At 44.4% G+C, this 18,291-nt stretch overlaps 1 protein-coding gene across 4 annotated transcripts in view; it reads right to left on the minus strand.

Annotated features, from left to right (window-relative positions):
* mad1l1 (mitotic arrest deficient 1 like 1) overlaps nucleotides 1-14,035 on the minus strand; it is an 826,601-nt gene extending 812,566 nt beyond the window's left edge. For 2 of the 4 annotated variants that reach the window (XM_052022015.1, XM_052022017.1), the window contains exons 1-3: nucleotides 13,942-14,035; nucleotides 4,990-5,151; nucleotides 440-580 (exon numbers count right to left, since the gene is read on the minus strand). In XM_052022015.1, coding sequence (XP_051877975.1) covers nucleotides 440-580; nucleotides 4,990-5,139 — 291 coding nt within the window. In that variant the 5' untranslated portion in view covers nucleotides 5,140-5,151; nucleotides 13,942-14,035. Of the gene's footprint in view, nucleotides 1-439; nucleotides 581-4,989; nucleotides 5,152-13,880 lie in introns of all 4 variants that reach the window. The other 2 variants (XM_052022016.1, XM_052022013.1) reach the window with 1 other exon arrangement.
* Nucleotides 14,036-18,291: the final 4,256 nt, after the last annotated feature.

The raw sequence follows: 18,291 nt of genomic DNA on the forward strand, positions 1-18,291 counted from the left end.
CAACTATCTTTGTATCATCCACAAACTTGGCCACAAAGCCATCAATTCTTTTTTTTGACAATTTCCTTGTAGGCTATGGACCAAGTGCTGATAAAGGGGATTAATATTGATGGTCAGCATAAACAGGGTGGCCCGAAGGGCCTGTTTCTATGCTGTGTGACTCTATAATATTGTGAAGTATTAAGGATTTGCAATTTGATTGACAGTCTGACAGGTTGTAGACTAGCCATTCTTTCCTTGATGTAGTGGTTATGCTGATGATCTGGTAATAAGGTCTGAACTAATAATCCACAGAAAGTAAATAAAAATCTCATAAGTCTTGCAACTAGTTACACTGTAGTTCTAGCAAAAGGAGGCTGGCAAGTAGCACAGAACAACACGAAGTACAAAGAATGTTTTGTGCCAGAGAAGTTTACATTTTGCAACTACCTATACAAACCTCATAGTTCCAGGAGCTGGTCTGTGCTGCCTTCTCCAGCTCAATTCTGGCTCGTTTATGACTAACTTCCATCTTCTGCTTTTCCCGTTCCACCTCTAGAATCCGGGAGTGGGAACGAATATATTCAGCCTGCTCTTCAGCCTGGAAAACGCACGCCAAGCAATTTTTAATTTTAGTTCTTTAGGAATTGTGAGGGGTTGGGGCAGATTGAGAGAAAAGTTTGCAAGAACGAGAGAGAGGGAGAGAGAGAGAACAATATCAGCACATCAAACACTAAATTTAAATAAGTGGTGTTTATATCCATGTGATAGCGTATTTTGATTACGTATATTTTAATGATATAAATATTCTTTAGTTTCAGAGAATACATGATCTTTACAATAAATGTGCATTTCATGAAATACAAACCTACTTCATGACCTAAAAGAGCACCATCCAAAATGAATAAGCATGACACTACTCTCGACACAGATACAAAAGATTTGGCTTCAAAGCCATTGCACAAAATGTAATTTGTATTCCCAGTACAACAGTTTTCTGCTTGGAGTCCCTCAACAAACTACATTACTCAGCTGCACCAAGTAGAAGTTTAGAACATCCTGAGACTTTAAAGGGCACTATATACACACATATACAAATCTTTATTGGCATAAAAATGGTTTGTACATTCATGACAAATATTTTTCAAGAGATAGAATTGCACCTTATGGTGTGCTGGATTGATAGCCCCATCTTTGAGGGGCAGATAACATGAAACTGGAAAGCTACAGGAACACAAAAACACAAAAATTCTGGGTTCAGAAACAGATCAGGGTTTTAAAAAAAAATCAGAGTTCTACTCTTAACTACTGTATCTTGCCGAGGTGCGAATGCAGAAAAGGATTGGGCTGTGCTGGTCTTGTTTAGTGTTCCACTGATTGTTAAACAAGGATTCCTGGATTGTACGTTGTTCTGGTCTACTTTTCGCATCGCATTTAAAGGCAGATGAGATCATTATCATATGCCACTATATATGGTTATCATTTCATTTTATTAACTTTCAAATAGTTTTAATTGTAAGCACTTGAAGACCCAGGAAACAGCTGGTACACATAAACTGTGTACCTTAGAACACAAGATGTAGGCCATGTGGCCTTTCAAGCATGCTCTGCCATTCAAGAAGATCATGGCTGATCTGGTCATTGGCCTCAGTTCCATTTTCCCAATGGTCTCTCTGTCCAAGATTCTACTCCAGCCTTGAATACAATGACTTACTATCAACAACTCTCTGACTGGGAGAATTAAAATGAATTACAACTGTCACTTAAGAGATTCTTGAAAAAAATGAACACGAAACTTTATCCTGAAAGTATATCCACTAGTTTTAGGTTCCCCCACCAGGAGAAACATCCTATCAAGCACCCTCAGAATTTATGCTCTTCAATATGTTCATCTCTCATTACAAAATCCAGGCAATATAGGTCTCATCTACTCAGTCTTTACTCATAAGACAACCCTTTTATAGCACCAATCCAATGAACTTCTCTGAACCACCTCTTAGCGTAACCTTTCCCAACTAAGATGATCAAAACTAAAGACAGTATTCCAGGCATAGTCTCAACGAAATGCTGTCCAGGTGTAGCAAGACTTCCTGCTTTTGTAAAGGTTAACATTCTCATTGCCTGCCCAATTAACAGCAGTACGTACATACAAATGTGATTTTTTTTAACCGGCAAGGACACCAAGATCTGCCTTGGCATTCTTTAGTCTTACAACACTTACATAATCTGCTTTTTTTAAATTCCAACTGAAGACAAGGTATTGCACAAATGTGAGGGGATGCATTTTGATAGGAGGAAAGAGAAGAGGTAACATAAAATAAAGGATACTTTTCTCAATGGGGTGCAGGAGCTAAGAGGCCCTAGGGGTATGTGTACACAAATCATTAGAGATGGCAGGGCAGGATGGGAGAAAGGTTTATAAGACGTACACAATTCTAGGATTTATCAATAGAGGTGTAGAGTATAAAAGCAGGGAAGTAATGCTGAAACTATATAAAACACGAGTCTGACCTCAGCTGGAATATTGTATTCAATTTGGCTACCACGTTATAGGAAATGATAGAAAGGAACCTTTTACAAGAATGGTTCTGGGATATAGATTGAAGTCACAGGTATAGATTCAAAAAGTTGGGACTGTTTTCTTTGGCAAAGAGAAAGTTGAGCAGAGATTTGATAGAAATATATAAAATGATGAAGGGTCTGGATAGTGGGAGACTGTTCTTTGATTGGTGTTGAGGACTAGAGGTCACAGGAATAAAAAAAATGGAAGAGAATTAAGAGTGACATGAAGAAAACATTTTTTAGAATCTGGAATGTATTGCCTGCAGGTATGGTGTGGAGGCAGGTTCCAGAGCCTTTAAGAGGGAATTGGATAAAAGTATGGTGGAGAAAAATATGTAAGGCCACATAAAAAGGACTCTTGGATGGAACTGGAGAACTGCTCCAGTTGAGAGCTGGTATAGACAATGGCCTCCTTGGTATCGTTATCATGTTGGCCTGATCAAGTCACTTAGAAAACAATATGATTGAGCACAGTCAGCATAGACTTTCATATGAAAAGGAGATCATATCAGCAATATGATTGAGCACAGTCAGTTTAGACTTTCATATGAAAAGGAAATCATGTTTGACTCAGCTATTGAAGTTTTTTGAGGATGTATCTAGAAGAATAGATGAGGGAGAACCAGTGGATGTGGTTTATTTGGACTTTCAGGTGGCTTTTGATAGGTTTCGAAAGGAGGTTTGAAAACAAAGTTAAGGCATATGAAATTGGAGGCAATATATCAGAACAAAGAACAATGGGAAACAAACATTTGGAATTAACTGTTCTTTCTTCTGTTGGCTGGCTGTGATTAGTGGGGTACCACAGAAAACAGTGCTTGGCATAAATGTATCACAATATGTTTCAATGACTTAGCTCATCCAATTAAATATAACATTTCCAAGTTTACTGGTGACCAAAACTAATTGTGAATCACCAGTAGTGATAAGGATGAGATAACACTGCTCTAAAAAGGACAACTACTCTGGAATACTGCCTACAAAAAGATTCCTCAGTTAAATCCCAAGGTCCTTTATTGTTTTGTCTTCCTGAATATTTATTATTTGAAGAAAAAAAATTTCAAAAATGGGGGGAGGGTAAAGCAATGGAGCTAACTGGATAACTCAAAGCTAGCAAAGTCATGTTAGTCTGAATAGCCTCCTTATATCCTTTTCCCATCAATGATCTCGTGGCTTACCCACTTCCACTGAAAGAAGAAACACTCACCTATGGCCCAAGATATTAAGCACTTAAATATTATTGCTTTAACTGAGCATGGCCATGAATGAAACTTTGACTTGTGCTTTCTCAAGACTGGCATCACGGTGCTACAGGTAGTGCAGCCGCTGTACAGCTCCAGAGGCCTGGGTTCAGTCCTGACCTCCAGCGCTCTCTGTGTGGAGTTTTCATGTTCTCCCTGCGACCATGTAGGTTTCCTCCCTCATCGTAAATTGTGCCTTGTGTAGGCGGCTGGTAGGAGAATCAGGGGGATATTAATGGGCATGTATGGGAGAATAGGTTGCAGGGAAGAAAGAAAGGGAATGGGATTGCTCGAAGAGGTGGCATAGATTTAATAAGTTGATTGGCCTGTTTCTATGTCCTAAGGAAATATGAACAAAATTGTTCATCATTGGCAGCCATTTAATCAGCTCTGGAATTTTCTCCCTGTACGTCTCTAACTTAGCTCCTTTATGGCACTCCTTTAAATACAACTCTTACCATGATTTTGTGCATCTACACCGACATCAGTCTTCTGAGGCTTGGTCTCAATTATCTTTTTCATAGCACTCTTTTGAAACATCTTTTCATTCATGCAAATAAATGTGTTATTGTTGAACCTAACAAGAGGATCTATCACCAACACTCAGAGATGAAACTGTACTTCAGGCAATGCTGCACTGGTTAATTACAGCACACCTTGCTAACTTAATCTGTTTGTTTCCCAATTGCAAGTGTGTCAAGAAGTGGTTACAGCATATCCCAAGGTGGGGGAAAATAAAAACATTTCGAGGAAGAGAATAAATTAATCAAGTCTTTGAAAAACGTGGCATTACCAGCAACCTCAAAGAGGAAACATGCCTACCAATCCTCCAAGAAAATAGATCAGTGCCTTGGACAACTTTTTTTTCCACCTTTCTCCTCATCCCACCCCTCAAAATCTGGCTCCCTTTATTTCCTCCCCTCAAAGCATCACCTTACATACATTACTTAATAAATTTCGAGAACCCATAACTCCTAGTAAATAAAAATTAACAATCTTGGCTGTCAGGTTCTGTGGAGGTCCACAGGGTTCAGCCACTCATTGGATTAATTTTCTGAATAAGCACTATTTGAGCCACAATACAATTTGAAATATCTGCTTTGCACTGGGATGCAGAAATGTTTAATTAAAAGAGAAAACTTAAATACAAAGTAATGTTTACCATTATCATCAGTACCACAGTGACACTGCAAGACAATGTACTGACCTCAAGTCTCTGCTGGTACTGCAACTGCAAAAGTCGTGAAGTAGAGCTTGGCTCACTTGTGCTGGGTACAGATGCCGAACTTTGTGACAAAAAGTTGTTGAAGGAACGTAAAGTGGAGAACACAGTGGTATTCTCTCCTAGATCATCCATTCTGACTTTGCCCTGCAACAATTAAACCAAAGAGAAGAACTTAATTTATCAGGAAAAATCTCTTTTATTCAAAGGTATTTACATCCACTGTATATCTCACCAAACCTGCTAAAAACACAAATAAAAACAGAAAATGCTGGAAAAACTCTGCAGGCCAGACAGCATTTGTGAAAAGAAAAACAGTTACAGTTTCAGGTCTCGGACCCTTCATCAGAGCTGAGAGAGAAACAAGTTAGTCTAGGTGGCAGAGAGGATGGAGGAGTGCAATGGGTGGAACAAAGGAAATTTCTCTGATCGGGTGAAATAGATAGCTAATAAAATATACTGCTAAAGAACAGCTTGGAGGATTTAGAATCATAGAATTGTACAGTACAGAAACAGGCCCTTCAGCTCAACTCATCTATGACAACTATGATGTGCACGAACATTCGTCCAATTTGTCTGCACGAGGTCTGTATCACTCTACCCCTTTCCTATCCAAGTACCTGTTCAAATGCCTTTTAAACATTATAATTGTATCTGCCTCTAGTACATCATGGCAGCTCATTCCATACCAGTACCATCCTCTCTGCGTGAAAAACATGGCCCTCAGATACCCTTTAAATTTCTCCCCTCGTTAAACCTATGCCCTCAAGTTTTAAACCCCCACACCCATGGAAAAAGATCTTATCTATGCCCCTCATAATATTATAAACCTTTATAAGGTCACACCTCAGCCTCCTAGTTGGCCAAGAGTATGTTACGGTAGCGTAGCAGTTAGCATAATGCTATTACAGCACCAGCGACCCAGTTTCAATTCCGGCCACTCTCTGTAAGGAGTTTGTACGTTCTCCCCGTGTCTGCATGGGTTTCCTCTGGGTGTTCCGGTTTCCTCCCACATTCCAAATACATATGGGTTAGGAAGTTGTGGGCATGCTATGTTGGCACCAGAAGCGTGGCGACACTTACGGGCTGCCCCCAGAACCCTCTATGCAAAAGATGCATTTCACTGAGTGTTTCAATGTACATGTGACTAATAAAGATATCTTATCTTATCCTACATTACAGTGAGAAGCCCAGCCTATCAAATCTCACCTTATAAGTAAAGCCCTCCATTCCAGGCAACATCCTGGTGAATCATTTGTGCACTCTCAGTTACTGCCACATCCTTCCTACAGTGCAATGACCAGAACAGTACACAATACAACAAGTGCAAACTCACAAATGTTTTGTACAGCTGCAACATGACATTCCAACTTTTATACTTAATGCCTCGGCCGACGAGGCAAGCATGCCAAATGCCTTCTTCACTACCCTATATACCTTTGTTGCCATTTTCAGGAAGCTCTGAACTTGCACCCCAAGGTCTCTCTGTATATCAACACTCCTTAACTTCCTTCCATTCACTATTTATGTCCTGGTAGTATTTGACACCCCAAGCTGCTTTACCTCACATCTGTCACTGCTCCACCCAACTTTCCAACTGATCTATGTCCCCCTGTATTCTTTTACAACCACCTTCACCATCTACTACTCCATGAGACCTCCAGGCAGGGCAAGAAAACCTTTGACCACTACCCTCTACCTCCCATCACCAAGCCAATTTTGGATCCAGCTTGCCAACACATCTTGTATCTCATATACCCTATCCTCCTGGACCATCCTACCATGTATGGCTTTGTCAAAACCTTGCTGAAGTCCTTGTAAACCAGGTTACCTTCATCAAATTTCTTAGTAACCTCCTCAAAAAACTCCATCAGATTTGTAAAACAGGATTTCTGCAAAAACCATGATGACTCCTCCTAATCAGTCCCTGCCTTTCCAAATAAACACAAGTCCTGTCCCTTAGAAATGTTTCTAATAATTTCTCTGTTTTTAATGCAAGGCTCACCAGCATATAGTTTCTTGGCTTATCACTATTGCCCTTTTTGGAATAATGGAACAAAATTACCTACCCTCCAGCCTTTTGGTACTTCACTCGTGGCTGACAAAAATGCACAAATCTCCATTAGAGCCCCAGTGATCTCCTCCCTTGCTTCCCATAGCATTCTGGGATAGATCCCATCAGGCCCTGGGGATTTATCCACCTTAATGTGTTCCAACATCTCTAACATTCCTCCTTCCTGACACAAATATATTCCAGAACATCAGTGTATCCCTCCCCTAACTCTCCAACCGCACGTCCTTCTCCCTGGCAATTACCTATGAGAAGTATTCAGTTAGGATTCCATTCATGTCCCCTGCTTCCACACACAGGTTTTCCTTTAGGGCCCTGAAGGGAACTATTCTTTCCAACAGCTACCTACTTGCTTCTAATATAGTTATAAAAGGTTTTGGGATTCTCCTTAATCCTGTTTGCCAAGGCCATTTCAAGTCCACTTTTTACCCTCCAAACTTCTTCCTTGTTCCCTCATACATCCCCTATAAACCTCAAAGAACTCACTCGATACCAAATGCCTATACCTGGCATAAATTTCCTTCTTATTTCTGATCATATCTTCCATTTCTTCTGTTAACTGAGGTTCCCTAATGTTACCATCTTTGCTTCATACTCTTACAGGGACATGCTGACTCTGAGCTCTATTTCACCTTCAAACTCATTCTTCATTTTAGTTTTCATTAGCTGGTTTGACAGGGGTAGGAGAGTAGCAGTGGGAAGATTGGAGAATCTGTCTTTCTCTCAACAATCAGTAATGTACCCTGCCCTGCCCCTTTTAAAATACATCCACAGCAAAATAATGATGATTTAGTATATCATGAAAACAACTGAATTTAGATGCTTCCTGTAAAACTTCCAAAGTGTCTATTTCACAAATAGACTATTTCGAGGATTTCTGAAGATTCATAAGATCTGGACATTGGTAAAGAAAAAGTGCTTGATGTCATAAAGTATCAATGAAGTACTTAACAGGTGCAATGAGTGTCAAAATGCAGATAACATAGCAGCCAACTTGCGTGCAGCAAGATTCCACAAACACGATGTCATGATAACCAAATGTCTATTTACGTTATGTAGTTGAGCGATAAATATTGCTCATATGCAGGGTAACACTACTGTTCTTTCTCACAATAGTGGATTGCATGTGGTCCCAGTTTAACATGTTATCCAAAGACCAACACTGCTAACAGTGCAGCATTCCCATATAAATCAAAGATATATCACCCTAGACTACAAGGTCAAGACCCGAAGGAGAAATGGCGACTTAAGGTAATCCGACAAGAATATTTCAAAACTAATTGCATATAAAGCTTATCATTCCAGAGCTGCTGTTTATCCAATAGCTTTCTTTTTAAATGAATTGATTCACTTCCACCCCAGGCTGTCATTCTCAGGCCACTATTGATAATTTGTTTACCATCTCCTGTTCTGAGATGTTAATTTACATGCTAAATATAAATACAAGCTTTAAACTCTAATTAATCACCGCAGCTAGCATTGAAACAACCTAACGGTGAATACTTGGATTTAAAAGAACTCAGTACCATAAGTGACAGAACCTAATGTTGTCCAGCATCTCCAAAGGGAAAGTAAATCTAAGACAATTGACAAGAGTGCAATTATTGACTAATTTGAACACATATTACCAAGGCTCTGAAAGATGCAAATGCAAACACAGCAAATGAAAGCATAGAAAGGGAAATCAAGACATTCATGACAAGATGATGAGTTGGCTGCACAAATAGAAATAAATGGGTATGATCTAAAAATCATTAAAGAGACATGGCTACAAGGTGACCAAGGCTGGGAACTGAATACTCAGGGTTTCTGACATTTTAGAAGGACAGGCAAGGAAGAAAAGGAGGCGGGCCAGCTCTATTAATACATCATAAGACTACTATGGTGATGAAGAATAATTCCAGCACAAAAACTCAAGATGTAGAATCAGATTGTGTGGAGATAAGAAGTAGTAAGTGTAGGAGGTCACTGTGGCTGCAGTATGCAGATCTCCTAACACCAGCTATTCTGACAGAGTATCAATCAAGAAACAATTGTAAAAGTAACTGAGAATGTAAGGGTTAATGTTGTTCAGCTTGCTATGGCGACTAATGTGGAGATGCGTTGTGTCCAGGTGTCTTGTGTAAATCAAAGAAGTAATAAGCAGTTATCCTTGGAGCCTAGAGCTGTCTGTGACTTCAGATTATAACATGATGGACTGCTGAGTGCTTAAAGATAAGAAAAAATAGCAGACAATTATAATGATTTACTTCTTCCTTCTTGAAGAAAAAATAATTAAGTAACTTGGCACGTAGGCTTCTTTGTTTTAAGTATAAAAGAGGGACCCTAGCATTTGAATCTTTGAGTGAGGATCAATGCAGAGCTCGGGTTACACTGTTTACTCTTTCTCTGTATTCCCCCACTCCCGCTAGCGTACAGATAATAAAGCATTAATCATAAGTTCTTTGGTTCTGCAGTTGTCTGATTTATAAGAGAGCGCAGGTCAACTTTAACAGAATTGAGGCTTGCAAGAAAGATAAGGCAATAATCATGGGTACTTTTAATAATCATATAAATTGGACAAATCAAATTAGCGTGGACAGCCACGAAGACGAATTCATAGTGTATTCGGATGGTTTCTTAGAGCAATGCATTGAGGAACCAATCAGTGAGCAAGCTGTTTTGGATCTGCTATTATGTAATGAAACAGAACTAATGATATGGTAAGGGATCCCCTGGGGAAGAATGACCATAGCATGGTAGAATTTTAAATTCAGTTTGAAGTTGAGAAACTTGAATCTGAAACTAGTGTTCTAAATTTAAGTAAAGGTAATTATGTAAGACTAAGTCAGCTAAACTGAAATTGGAAAGTACATTAAAAGGTAGGATGGTAGCGCCAAGCTGTACCGGTATAGCACAGTTACAATACTGGCATCTACCCCCCAACTCCCATGTGGAAAATTGCCCAGTTGTGTCCTGTTAACAAAAAGTAGGATAAATCCAATCCAGCTAACTTTCCTAACCTCAATCATCAGCGAAACAACGGAAAGTGTTGTTGACAATGTTATTAAGTAGCACTTTCTCCCCAATAAACAGGAAAACAGTATCCATAGTAAATCAAGTGTCTTCACAGTAGATCAACTTCATACCTATTGTTTCTATCAAGGAAGGTCCAGGATAATAAAAATTCCACCACCAATAATGCATAAATGGATGCACCTACTTTAACCCCTCTCTATAAACACTCCACATTCACAATCTAAGAGCTAGTACAACTCATCCAATGACATAGAACATAGAACAATTACAGCACAATTCAGGCCCTTCGGCCCACAAAGCTGTGCCAAACATGTCCATACCCTAGAAACTACTAGGCTTACCCATAGCCCTCTATTTTACTTAGCTCCATATACCGATCTAACAGTCTCTTGAAAGACCCTAACGTATCAGCCTCCACCACAATTTCCGGCAGCCTATTCCACGCACTCACCACTCTCTGAGTAAAAAACTTACCCCTGACTTCTCCTCTATATCTGCTCCCCAGCACCTTGTGACCATCATTTCAGCCCTGGGGAAAAGCCTCTGACTATCTACCCTATCAATACCTCTCATCATCTTATACACCTCTATTGGGTCCCCCCTCATCCTCCGTCTCTCCAAGGAGAGAAGGCCGAGTTCCCTCAACCTGCTTTCATAAGGCATGCTCCACATCCCAGGCAGCATCCTTGTAAATCTCCTCTGCACCCTCTCTATGGCTTCCGCATCTTTCCTGTAGTGAGGTGACCAGAAGTGAGTGCAGTACTCCAAGTGGGGTCTGACCAGGGACCTATATAGCTGCAACAATACCTCACGGCTCCTAAATTCAATTCCCCGACTGATGAAGGACAATACACCATATGCTTTCTTAACCACAGAGTCAACCTGCACCGCCACTTTGAGCGTCCTATGGACTCGGACCCCAAGGTCCCTCTGATCCTCCACACTGCCAAGAGTCCTAACATTAAGACTATATTCCGCCAACATATTTGACCTACCAAAATGAACCACTTCACACTTATCTGGGTTGAACTGCATTTGCCACTTCTCAGCCCAACTCTGCATCCTATCTATGTCCCTCTGGAACCTCTGACAGCCCTCCAAACTATCCACAACACCCCCAACCTTCGTGTCATCCGCAAACTTACTAACCCATCCTTCCACTTCCTCATCCAGGTCATTTATAAAAATCACAAATAGTAAGGGTCCCAGTACAGATCCCTGAGGTACACCACTGGTCACCGACCTCCACTCAGAATACGACCCCTCAACAACCACTCTTTGCCTTCTGTGGGCCAGCCAGTTCTGGATCCACACTGCAATGTCCCCTTGGATCCCATGTCTCCTCACCTTCTCCATAAGCCTCGCATGGGGTACCTTATCAAAACGCCTTGCTGAAATCCATATACACTACATCTACTGCTCTCCCTTCATCGATGTGCTTAGTCACATCCTCAAAAAATTCAATCAGGCTCATAAGGCAGGACCTGCCCTTAACAAAGCCACGCTGACTATTCCTAATCATATTGTACCTCTCCAAATGTTCATAAATCCTGCCTCTCTGGATCTTCTCCATCAGCTTACCAACCAGAGGTAAGACTCACCGGTCTATAATTTCCTGGGCTATCCCTACTCCCCTTCTTGAATAAGGGAACAACATCCGCAACCTTCCAATCTTCCAGAACCTCTCCCACCTCCATGGATGACAGGAAGATCATCATCAGAGGTTCCGCAATCTCCTCCGTCACCTCCCACAGCAACCTGGAGTACATCTCATCTGGTCCCGGCAACTCATCTAACTTGATGCTTTCCAAAAGTTTCAGCACCACCTCTTTTCTAATAACTACATTATCAAGCTTTTCAGGCCACTGCAAGTCCCCACTACAATCCCCCAGACCTTTTTCCGTGGTGAATACTGACGTAAAGTATTCATTAAGTACCTCCGCTATTTCTTCCGGATCCATACACACTTTCCCATTGCTGCACTTGATAGGCCCTATCCTTTCGCATTTCATCCTCTTACTCTTCACATACTTGTAGAACACCTTGGGGTTTTCCTTGATCCTGCCTGCCAAGGCCTTCTCATGTCCCCTTCTGGCTTTCCTAATCTCCCTCTTAAGTTCCTTCCTTTTAGCCTTGTACTCCTCCAGATCTCTAACATTACCTAGCTCTCTGTACCTTTTGTATGCTTTTCTTTTCCTTTCCTTTTGACTAGATTTATTATAGCTTTCGTACACCACAGTTCCTGTATCCTATCATGACTCCCCCGTCTCATCGGAACATGTCTGCAACATGACTGCAGGCAAACACCAATGTCAGGTAAAAGTTGGATTAGAATGCACATGTTCCATCCTCAATGGGATATCTGAATTCAGCTGCTAGAACAATTGCACGTTTGTAATGAGCAAAATAGATAAGGACAGATCAGAGAACATAACCTTTAAGTGACCTTTGATAAGATGCCACACAAGATTATTGAACAAAACCGGAGCACACAATATTAGATATAACATACTCACATGGGGTTAAGGATTGGCTAACAGACAAAAAACAGCATGGAATAAACAAGTCATTTTGGGTTAGAAGACTGTGACAAGTGGGGTGTCAAAGAATTCAGTGTTGTGACCCCAGCTGCTCACAATTATATCTGCATCAATGATCAAGTTGAAGGGATCAAGAGTAATATATCCAAGCCTGCCAATGGCAGTTTGGGCCCTCTTACACCAAGCTTCTCTTCTCATATTACCAAGTACCTGAGGGAGCATAGTGCCTCTAAGTAGATCAGTTCTCAAGTACAGCCTTGGGTATCTCACCCTAAAGCATCTCCTCCACTTTATGGAGAAAATGCTTTAGCACATTGTTGCCTTCAACTGCCTTGTCAGAATTTGTTATTGAGATGTAGAGTCACAGTACATCTAATCTGTATAGAGCTTTTTGTATTGCAAGTACTTTCTGATTCATTTTCATCTCTTATTTTGATTGCTCATGTAATGCTCATTTAATAGTATTCTCAAGCTGTTATACATGAATACTATTTCACACCAGACATGTATTTAATAAATCTTTGGAAAGTGAATGTTATTTATTATGTAACCTAAATAATATTTTAACCACTCCACTTGAGAGGGAAGTGAGATTACCAAGCCAGTAGCTACCTCACCAGAGCCAAGAAAATCCCAAATTTTCAGTTAGGATGAATCAAGGTGCAATGGGTTCTTTTCTTAGCTCCTCCTAATAATAATACAGCATAGCCAACAACATTGGTTACAAAGCAGGAATCTAAAACCAGGGTCAGTCACAAAATAAGGAGTCAGCCATTCCGGACGAACAAGACAGAGGATGGTGAATCTGTGGAATTCTCTACTCTGGAGGGCTCAGTCACTGAGTATATTCAAAACAAAGTTCAACAAATGTTTAGATTTTAAAAGATGTTGGGTTAGTGCAGGAAAGCCAGGCTACAGTAGATCAGCCGGGGTGTCACTGAGTGTTGGGCCAAGCATGAGGAGTCACTTGGCCTTCTCCTGCTGCTGTGTGGAGAGCATACTGGTCCACGGGCTCCCTGCAGAGGGTAAAGGGGCGATTCAGTAACGCCTCTTCATAGGGGCAAAGGAGCGGGCACAGTTACCGCTGCAGGACGGGGAGAGGGGACCTGCTGGTGCCCTGGTGCCGCACTGTCGCCGGGACTCCGATGTTGGTTGGAGCAACTGGCCGCAATGTGAAGGTGGGTCGGGAAGCTGAGGGCCGGGACGGGTACCTCACACACGGTCTGGGGGACCCCAGTGGATTGTACCTCCACTAGTGTCTCTCCTGGTGCGGCCACTTTAGGCTGAATGCCCTTGGACTGTAGTCACCTGCTGACCGGCGTCCTCCTCCACTCCAGCCGCCACTCTGCCGCCGACCCCCTGCTCGCACTTAGATCTCCCTCCTCGCCGGCGCCCGCCTCTCCCCAAGTCTCGCGAGATCTCCCAGCGAGCGCCCAAACTCTTACCGCTCTCCCCATAAAAGCTGCGCCTCAAAATTCCCGTAATTTCCGTAAATGAGTCAAGTATTTTCGAGCTTCCTCAACCTTTGCCAAGAGTGAAGTAGAACTTACAACACAGAAGGCAAACGTTCAATCGTGTTATTCTTTTTTCTAATTTATTCTAATCCATTTAGCATAAGTACAAGTGTCTGCACCACCTTTCAAAAAGATCATGACTGATTTTTAACCTCAGCACCTTTTCTACACTAGGATCCCTTGAATCCCATACTATAAAAAATCTTTTATCCTCAAATATAGTCAGTGAATGAGCCTCCTCAACCCCTTCCTCGAATTTAGGGGAGGAAATTGGGAAGAAATTGGAAAAAATTTCTTTCCATTTTCAGTCCTGAAAGTGCAATGTGTAGCGGTTACTACCGCGATGTGAAAGCAAGACACTAGTCGGTGGGCTGCAGAACAAAAACTGATTTATTTTCCCGCCTTGCACGGGCCTTTTAAGAGGAACAGTTCACGCCCGCCGAAAATGGAAATGACGTATGCGCTACGTCATCAAACTTTTCCCACGCGCGGGTTCTCCCCGTCGCTCAGGGAAGACGAAGGCCCAATGCCATCTTGGACCTCGCCGCTCCGACGATGCGCGACCCGACCGCTGAGCCGGTTCGCATGCTCAGACAGTGAGTCACTACACAAACCCCCCCAGAACCAGCGATACGGTCCCCAAGGTTCGCAGGCTGTGCTGGCCATTGCTTAGGAGGTCGGCCTCTGCGTCGCAGTGTTGGGACCTCGACCGGTTGTTGTAGATCTAAATGGGCCAGTTTGAGGCGGTCCGTCGTGAAGACCTCTTCCTTTCCCCCAATGTCCAAAATAAAGGTGGACCCATTATTCCTGATGACCCGGAATGGCCCCTCGTATGGTTGTTGCAACAGTGCCCAGGGTGTGCCCCTGCGAACGAAAACGAACTTACAGTCTCGTAGTTCCTTGTGCTCACAGGATGGGGCTTGACCATGCTATGAAGTGGGAATCGGTGCCAAGATGCCAAGCCTCTCGTGCAGTATTTCCAGGACTGCCGCGGGTTGTTCCTCTTGGCCCCGAAGGGCGGGTATGAAATCCCCTGGGACGACCAGGGGCGCCCCGTACACGAGTTCAGCTGACAAAGTATGGAGATCTTCCTTGGGGGCAGTGCGTATGCCGAGTAGGACCCAAGGCAGTTCGTCGACCCAGTTAGGACCCTTCAGGTGGGCCATCAGGGCTGATTTTAGATGGCGGTGGAAACGTTCCACCAACCCGTTTGATTGAGGGTGGTAGGCCGTGGTGGTGTGCAGCTGCGTCCCTAGCATGTTCACTAATGCAGACCAGAGGCTGGAGGTAAACTGGGTGCCCCTGTCTGAAGTGATGTGGGCCAGAACACCAAAACGTGAGATCCAAGTTATGAGCAGCACCCGGGCTCAGGAATCAGTCGTGATGTCCGATAGAGGGGTTGCCTCTGGCCACCTTGTGAATCAGTCCACGATGGTAAGGAGGTACCGGGCTCCTCTTGAAACTAGCAGAGGACCAACGAGGTCAACGTGAATGTGGTCGAACCTTCTACGGGTAGGCTCGAACTGCTGTGGCGGGACCTTGGTGTGTCATTGGATTTTTGATGTCTGCCAGTGCGGACAAGTCCTGGCCCACTCACTGACCTGTCTGCGCAGGCCATGCCAGACGAACTTGCTGGCAACCAGTCAAACAGTTGATCTGATGGACAGGTGCGCCAACTCATGTACCGAGTCGAAAACGCGTTTCCGCCAGTCTGCAGGAACTATAGGGTGGGGTTGACCTTTTGCCATGTTGCAAATGAGGGTCCACTGACCTGGACCGACTAAGAAATCTTGGAGCTGCAGGCCCAAGACTGCGGTTCTGTAGCTGGGCAGCTCGTCGTCGGCTTGCTGTGCATCAGCCAGGGCCGTGTAGTCAACACCCAGGGACAGGCTGTGGATGGTCAGTCTGGAAAGCGTGTCAGCAACAACATTGTCCTTTCCGGAGACATGTTGGATATCCGTTGTGAATTCGGAAATGTAGGACAAATGTCGCTGCTGACGAGCTGACCAGGGATCGGAGACCTTGGAGAAGGCGAAGGACAAAGGTCAGTGAAAGCGGTGAAAGGCCTGCCTTCTAAAAAGTACTGGAAATGCCGGACCGCCAGGTACAGCGCTAGAAGTTCCCGATCAACAGCACTGTATTTCAGTTCGGGTGGTCTAAGGTGCCTGCTGAAAAATGCCAAGGGTTGCCAACGGCCTTCGATTAGTTGTTCCAGTACTCCACCAACCACGGTGTTGGATGCGTCCACCGTGAGGGCGGTTGGGACGTCTGTCCTAGGGTGTACCAGCATTGCGGTGTCTGCCAGGGCATCCTTGGCCTTAACGAAGGCAGCCGCAGCCTCGTTGTTCCAGGTGATGTCCTTGCCCTTGCCAGACATCAGCGAGAACAAAGGGCACATGATACGGGCTGCTGCAGGGATGAACCGATGGTAAAAGTTGACCATCCCCAGGAATTCCTGCAGGCCTTTGACTGTGTTGGGACGGACAAAATGGCGGATAGCGTCTACCTTGGCGGGTAGGGGCGTTGCTCCTTCGCTGGTGATTCTGTGGCCGAGGAAATCGATAGAGTCAAGTCCGAATTGGCACTTGGCCGGGTTGATAGTGAGGCCGAAATCACAGAGACGGGAGTACAGTTGGCGGAGGTGGGAAAGGTGTTCTTGGCGGTCACGGCTGGCAATTAGTATGTCACCTAAGTAAATGAACACGAAGTCCAGATCTCGGCCTACCGCGTCCATCAGCTACTGGAAAGTCTGCACGGCGTTCTTAAGGCCGAACGGCATTCGAAGAAATTCAAAGAGGCTGAATGGACTGATAAGCGCAGTTTTGGGGACGTCCCAGGGTGGACCAGGATTTGGTGGTATCCCCGGACGAGGTCCACCTTGGAGAAAATGTGGGCCCTGTGTAGGTTCGCTGCGAAGTCCTGGATGTGAGGGATGGGGTAGCGGTCCAGGGTGGTGGCATCATTCAGCCTGCAGTAGTCGCCGCAGGGCCTCTACCCGCCGGTGGCTTTGGGGACCATGTGCAGGGGGGAGGCCCAGGGGCTGTCTGACCTGCGAACGATCCCCAGCTCCTCCATGCGGTGGAACTCTTCCTTTGCCAGGCGGAGCTTGTCTGGAGGTAGTCGTCGTGCTCGGGCTTGAAGGGGTGGCCCTGTGGTAACGATGTGGTGCTGCACCCCGTGTTTGGGCATCGAATTTGTAAACTGAGGTGCCAAAACTGATGGGAACTCAGCTAGGAGCTTGGTGAACTCATTGCCAGACAGGGAAACGGAGTCCAGACGCAGGGCTGGTAGTCTGGCTTCTCCCAGGGGGTATGTTTGGAAAGTTCTGGAGTGCACTATCCGCTTCCCTCGCAGGTCGACTAACAGGCTGTGGGCCTGAAGGAAATTGGCTCCCAGCAGTGGCTGGGCGACGGCGGCAAGGGTAAAGTTCCAGGTAAAACGGCTATCGCCGAATTGTAATTGAACTGTACAGGTACCGAAAGTCCATATCGTTGTGCCATTTGCGGCATTGAGTACAGGACCTTGTTGCCTGTTACGAGTGTCGCGGCCGGTCAGGGACAAAATACTGACCTCTGCTCCAGTATCGACAAGGAAACGACGCCCAGACTGCTTGTCCCGAACGAATAGGAGGCTGTGTTGGCGGCCAGTCGTCATAGCCATCAGCGGTGGCTGGCCCTGGCGTTTCTCTGAAACTTGCAGGGTCAGCGGCATCGACGGGCCTCCGTGCCCCACCTCTGATGGTAGAGACACAGCTGGTCGCCAGTGTCGTTGTCTGTGTTTCTGGGGTGTGGTTGCTCGGTTGCTGGGACTGGTTTAGGTAGGCGTTGGGCTCGCGGCCTGGCAATTTGGCCGACGGACGACCTGCTCTCGCGTTTGGCCTTCCACAGGACATCTGCCCGGACAGCTACCTCACATGGGTTGCTGAAATCGGCATCGGCCAACAGCAGGTGAATGTCATCGGGTAGTTGTTCGAGGAAGGCCTGTTCGAACATTAGGCAAGGCTTGTGTCCCTCAGCCAAGGCCAGCAACTCGTTCATTTGGGCTGATGGGGAGCTGTCCCCCAGGATGTTGAGATGAAGCAGGCGGGCGGCACGCTCACGAGGGGAGGGGCCGAAGGTCCGAATAAGAAGGTCTTTGAAAGCCG

This window comes from Pristis pectinata, chromosome 8 (assembly GCF_009764475.1).
Source record: "Pristis pectinata isolate sPriPec2 chromosome 8, sPriPec2.1.pri, whole genome shotgun sequence".
NCBI classification, from domain to species: domain Eukaryota; kingdom Metazoa; phylum Chordata; class Chondrichthyes; order Rhinopristiformes; family Pristidae; genus Pristis; species Pristis pectinata.